Source organism: Triticum aestivum, chromosome 5A (assembly GCF_018294505.1).
Source record: "Triticum aestivum cultivar Chinese Spring chromosome 5A, IWGSC CS RefSeq v2.1, whole genome shotgun sequence".
Classification (NCBI taxonomy): domain Eukaryota; kingdom Viridiplantae; phylum Streptophyta; class Magnoliopsida; order Poales; family Poaceae; genus Triticum; species Triticum aestivum.
In genome coordinates, this window is record NC_057806.1 from 478,283,859 (window position 1) to 478,290,301 (window position 6,443).

At 48.0% G+C, this 6,443-nt stretch overlaps 1 protein-coding gene across 1 annotated transcript; it reads right to left on the reverse strand.

Moving 5' to 3' along the window:
- Positions 1–394: 394 nt before the first annotated feature.
- On the reverse strand, positions 395–5,069 carry LOC123107251 (cytochrome P450 71A1-like). Its single transcript, XM_044529246.1, has 2 exons — positions 4,167–5,069; positions 395–1,042 (listed from the first exon to the last, which is right to left on the reverse strand). The coding sequence occupies exons 1-2, from the start codon at positions 5,067–5,069 to the stop codon at positions 422–424; spliced, it is 1,524 nt and encodes a 507-aa protein (XP_044385181.1). The 3' UTR covers positions 395–421.
- Positions 5,070–6,443: the final 1,374 nt, after the last annotated feature.

The window sequence follows — 6,443 nt, forward strand, 5'->3', positions numbered from 1 at the left end:
GCACAATAAACTTTGTTTCGGCAAATTACACAGACGCAGACTAACCTGTGGTTGAATGTTTAGGAGAACAATGATATTCCCAGTCCATCAAAATTTAAATCTTAAATTTGACACTGATGCTCATGTTTTTCTAGATTTATTTCAGGCCTTTCGACGATGTGCGTTTAGTGGGGGGTGTCGTTTCCGTCGACTAAAAAGACGTCTGTGGCGACTTTATGAATCTCAATATGATGTGCCGACTTAGTCTCTCGGAGATGCCCATACGGATAGAGCGTGCATGCGTGCGTGCGCTCATAGAGGTGAGTATATGTGCGTATGTACTATACTAAAAAAACAAATTACATCGACAACACGTCCTTTAGAACAAAACCTGACAACACATACTATAGCCCAATGTTATTGCTAAATAATACCCATACAACTATGTCGGCCGTGTCACTACGGCGCACAGCGGCACCCTCTTTCGTGATGTGATCCCAGAGGCCTCCTCCATGTTCACCATCCCCGGCGCCTTATTCTTCAACATAGGAACCGTCCAATTGAATTGTCCCAACAGGTTCACTAGTGCCAGCTCGACGACGGATGTCGTGAACCCGATCCCAGGGCACATCCTCCTCCCGGCGCCAAACGGTATGAGTTGAGGATGCTGCCCACGGAAGTCCACCTCGCTATCAAGGAACCGCTCTGGACGAAACTCGTCAGCGTTATCCCATACCGCCGGGTCCCTGCCAACAGCCCATGCGTTCACAATGATTCTTGTCCCACGTGGGACGTCGTAGAAGTGGACCTTTGCGTGCTGCATAGACTCGCGAGGGACAAGGAGAGGCCCTGGCGGATGCAGCCGCATCGTCTCCTTGATGACGGCCCTAAGGTACTTCAATGCTTGGAGGTCCTGCTCGGTGATGACGTGTGAGTGACTCTTCGTGCAGTGGCGTCTGATCTCTTGTTGTAGCTTTTGCATCGCTTCCTTGTTGCGGAGTAGTTCGGCCATGACCCATTCCAAAACGATTATGGTCGAGTCTGTCCCTGCTCCGAACAGGTCCTGTGAAAATTATTGAAATGAATGTGGCATCACATAAACAAGAAGGTATGTGGATCTTGTCCTCAATTATGGTGACAAGCTAGATTCAATTGTCCCTTTTTTAAGAAATAGTGGTTATTAAAGCAACAATAAATAGGGTAGCAACAATAAATAGGGATGCAAGTGGGTGTGTCTGTCCATGAAGATAAAAATAAGCTACTATATTTATTGTTGCTTTAATAACCATGCTGCAAAAAGAATTAACGCGAACGGTCACCATCTTTGCGGACTCGTTTGCATGCATCCTTTTGGGGTTGCTCCGTGTACAGTCCTAAGACAGCCTAGCGCCCCAAGCCTCCAATCCCCCTGCATGTCCGGGCGGACGGTCCAGTCATTGACCGGTAAAAAAAAAAAGTCGATATAGACGGTTGCTTGCATTGTGAAGATGGTTTAGAATGCATGCGGTTCCGTGGATTTGAGGTTTGCTAAATGATATACTCAATTGTGGAGACAAAAATTTAAGAGGTGACCAGTCATTGTCTGTGGACATGTCTGAACAGTCTGTGAATGTTAGAGGGGCCTGATTTGATAAATCCAGCTGTAGATGCTTTAAGGGAACGCAAAGAAGGCGGCCTAATGAAGAGAGGACAAAAGAGACCAGGTAGATACGCGATGAACTCCAATTGTACATAGGCTCTTGAAAGAAAGCAATGCACGGAAGATGTTGATTACAAAAGTTTTTTTTGCGAGGTATGTTGATAACAAAAGTTAGGCATTATAACTCGTAATTTCCAGATTAAGACACATCAAGTCCCACGTACGGGCCAACTGCCTTTTGAGACCAATGAGGTAGTACGCGATGAGCGCCTATCGTGCATAGGCTCTTGAAGTCGAAGACGACGTCAAAAAAGAGAGTTGAAGACCACAATGGACGAACGGCAGTGGTATTAATAGCTCGTAATTTCCAGATAAAGACATATCAACAAGTCCCATGATCCCACTGCATTTCGGGACCCGGCTTTGCTACACCTACATAATAATTATTACGAAACTTACGTATGAGCTGATGTGGACTGATTTGGTTACGTGAAGCTACGTAATTTTCCTTCCCCATAAACTAATCGCCTCCCCCCCCCCCACCCCCGCCCCCCCTTGATTTTCAGGGGGTGGGCCTGGCCCTTTCTCTCTTCCAACCAAATCAGCCCACATCAGCTCATACATAAGTTTCGTAATAATTATTACGTAGGTGTAGCAAAGCCGTTTCGGGACCTACCGACGTGTAGGCAAACGGCATGTGCGACAACGAGCGAGCGGTACGTTTAGCGCACATGCATGGAACGGGACTGATTCCACGAGCCTAGTCCAATGTTTAAGATCAGAGCATGCTGCACCTATGAACAGATTTACGTAAATTTTACGTGGGTAGCTACTCCCTCCGTTCAGAATTACTTGTTTTGAAAATGGATGTATCTAGACGTATCGTCTAAATACATTCATTTCTGCGACAAGTAATTTCGAATGAAAGGAGTAGTTGGGAGTTTATGATTGAGACTAGAGGCAAGGACGGGCCCATCCCACTGAAAATTAGTGAGGTAGAGAATTAGTAAAGGAAAGTTACGTAAAAACTTTGGTAGCCCATCATAGATGTAGGATTATTGAATGTTTAAATGCTTAGAGGATACTGGTATCTACTAGCTAGGAGTAGTACGTATCAACATTTACTTCTTTCACTGCTTCAGTTGTGGCACGCTCCACGTTCACTGTCCTAGCTAGTGCATATTGCCGAGCCGAACTCATAGTTTCGCTGCAAGCTAGCCAGCCTAACTCATTGATTTTGTTAGGATAGCCCGGTACTCCCTTTGTCCTATAATATAAGAGCTTTTAAACACTAGTGTCAAAATCCCCTGTTGTATTATGAGACGGAGGGAGTACGTTGGTTTAACACTTCAAATCGTTCTCGTCATCGCTAGGTGGTCTATGGATCTGGATATAACTTTTATTTTTTTGTGTTTGTTATACTGTTATGATTGAAGACGAATAGATTGAAAGTTTTCTCGTAAATAAAAATGTTCTCCTTATGGGCGCGATTTATCCTCCTTTTGAATGAAAACAGTTGCTATTTTCTTTTGTGGTGGGTAGAAGACAAAATACTATAGGGTTAGCTGTAAACAAATATCCCGACTACGCAAACAAAAATGCTAAACCTATGCAAACCTTTTGCATACGCTACGAAACCTCTTTACACACGTAACCAAACACACCCCTCGTATTTCAGAGTGGGTCGTAGGTTTAGCAAACTCCTTTGAGAAAGTGCACCGATCTACTGCGATTTTTGTTGGGTCACCAGTTTGTTTTGGAATAGCCTATACGTCAGGTGCCTGAAATAATATGTTGCATCAGTCACTTTCATTAAGGGCTGTTAGATCTTCATCCAACGACTGAAAATAGACCATGTTACTGTTCATCTTCAACCTCTGCTACTTCTTCCTCGTGTAGCTGCCAGCCAACCAAGCCCTCGTCCGCCTGCACCCCCGTCTCCTGCAATCGCGGCTATCGCTGCCTCGCAGCCCACCCTTCCCTGGACCTACCCACCGTTATGCTGGCCGCCGCCCTGACCATCCCTCTAAGCCTCGTACTGGTGAACAACTTCGGTGACCCCCCGCATCATGATGAATCTGCACCCCACATCCCTAAGATAGAGAGTGAGGCTGCTGCTTCTCTGTCAAGGTCCGACCCCCCCCCCCCCCCCCCCCCCCCCATCTTGCACGCTCTAGAAAAGAAATAAGGTGAGTGGCACTAAAAATGATTTGAGGCACATAAGGTTTAGCAAAACCAATTTGTTTCGACAATAATCGTACATAAGAAGCCCTGACGAAGAGCTAGGCAACCTGCCTATTAATTCTATCGCCCAACCCGTCTGAATTTCACCGGGGTGGGCCTCTCCTTTCCCCTTCTTTCCAATAAATCTTGCCAACTGTTCTAGCCACCATAAAATATACTTCCATGTTCCATAATATAAGATCGTTTTTCAAGATATAAGTAACATCCCCGTGGATGTAGCCAGTCAATGCTCTTGTTTCGACGCGTTGAGAAAGTACGTGTCCAGCCTCCGGCATGAATGCACCATGCATGCAGTTTTACGTACCTCAAGTAGAGCCTTGACGTTGTCCCTGGTCAAGCGCCACCCAGCCCCGCTCGAATCACTCTGCAGTGATAGCAGCACATGCACGAACGCCTCGTCGTGGCGGCACCCCGTGCCAGCGCTCGCGGCCACGATGATCTCGAGAATGCGATCAATCCTCTCAAACGCCCTGCTCACCTTGGCGTCCGTCCCGTCCACGGCGGCCACCCATGCCAGCCACAGGAAGTAGTCGCCGACGTGGAACTCCCTGAGCAGCGCGTTGGCCTCCTCGAGCAGCGCGTCCACCTTGGCCCGCCACCCGGCCCCGCCCGAGGCGCGCACCCCGAGCACGATCCGCCCGTTCACGTCCTTGGCGAAGCCGCTCAGGAGCTCGCTCAGCCGCACCACGCCGCCGCCTTCATGTGCCTGCCGCTCCACCTTCCGGACAAGCTCGGCGACCTCCTCCTCGCGCTCGCCACGGTAGGCGCGCACCCTGGCGGGGCTCAGCAGGTGGAGCACGGCGATCTTGCGCACGCCGCGCCAGTAGGCGCCGTGGGGAGCGAAGGCGATATCCGTGCAGCCGTAGAGGAGCCGCCGCGGGATGGTGAGCGAGGGCCGGTTCGCGAAGGCGTGGTCCTGCAGCTGTAGCACCTCGCGCGCCGCGTCCGCAGACGAGACGACCAGGGTGGGCACGCGGCCGAGGCGGAGCAGCATGACGGGCCCGTGCGCCGCGGCGAGCGCGTGCAGGGCGCGGTGCGGGAGCCCGCCGAGCTGGTGGAGGTTGCCGACGATCGGGAGACCCCGCGGGGAGGGTGGCAGGCGGTGGCGGTGCGCGAGATGTTTTGTGGCTCGCGTCATGCTGCGCACAAGCAGGAGCAGCAGCATGCACGAGACGGCCAGGAGGGCTAGCGGTGACGGGAATGCCATAGTGGTAGTGGTTTTCATTCCGAGTGGTGCAGGATATGGAGATGGTGCGACGCTGGCTGGTGGCCGGATGCATTTTATAGACCAGTAGAAATGTGCATAGTAGGTAGCCCGTTTTGCTACAGTGAAATCAATAAACCTACACCTACACTCCAGACATAAATTTCACTCATCTGCGCAACTTACGAATAAGGGCCAGTTCTTTTGGGCGATTCTACCCTCCCCAGCTTCTCCCAGAATCACCATCCATATGTTTTTTATAATCCTAGCTAATTAGACCTTAACTAGATAGGATTGTAAAAAAAATATGGAGTGGCGATTCTGGAAGAAGCTGGGGAAGGGGGTGATTCTGGTAGAATCACCGAAAATAACTGGCCCTAAGACGGATTCATTCACGGCTGAGCAATGCTAGACTTTCGTAGTGTAATTAATTTTATGCTGATGTGGAGCATATTTTGGGAGTAAACCCATTCACTTGTGTGTATCGGTAGGTGGCCATTATAGCAGGCCCCATTAATAAATCACCGATTTAGAGGGTGGCAGTATTACCACCATAGGCTAGCCTATATACTTGTACCATTAGCAGCTCCATGAAATGTTAAAAAGAAAATAGCAGCCCCATGAACAAATCAGAGCGATACAAACATAGTTTTACTGGGCAAGTGGCTGTGGAAGTTAGAGAATGAACAAATCAACGATAAAAAGACTTGCTCCTTACGGCATCTTCAATAGTTTGTATATTAGGTTTTTGGTAAAATATGTCATGTCATCAACCAACACCTTAACATACAACAACTTTAATGAGTTGTATCTAGTTTGTCCAATAGGATGTGAGATAATAAATGGAGTACTCTCTCATTCTACATTGGAGCTTGTGGAATGGATGTTGGTTCATGTACATACAATCTTCTTCTCTTTCCTTATTTATTGTATGACACATCATCAACAATCCTATATGGCAAAGTCTACGAACAACTATCTTACAACCATTGAAGATGCCCTTAGGTCATATGTCATCACATTCTGTAAGCCTCTAAGGATATCGCAGAATGTCATTTTGGCTCAATCGTACTAGTAGTGCAAATAGTGCGGCGGCGTGCCGGTGGAGGCATTTTAATTAAAAATAAAGGCCGGGATGCAGATGTGTGCAACGCTCAACAAACGCGTGGTTTGTGTGCTCGTTATTAACATTGTTACATATGCATCCATGCCAGTCTCTTGAATGGTGATGGGAGAGTTGAACCGTGTCAAGTATTCCCTCCGTTCCGAATTACTTGTCGTAGGTATGGATATATCTAGATATATTTTAGTTCTACATATATCCATTTCCGCGACGAATAATTTAGAACGGAGTGAGTAGTATGTACCCTCAGTTTC

Coding starts and splice junctions, on each gene's coding strand:
- LOC123107251 (XM_044529246.1), bottom strand. CDS start 5,069: ATGGCATTCCCGTCACCGCTAGCCCTCCTGGCCGTCTCGTGCATGCTG. Junction 1,043..4,166: donor ACGTCAAGGCTCTACTTGAG/GTACGTAAAACT, acceptor TAATTTTCACAG/GACCTGTTCGGAGCAGGGAC.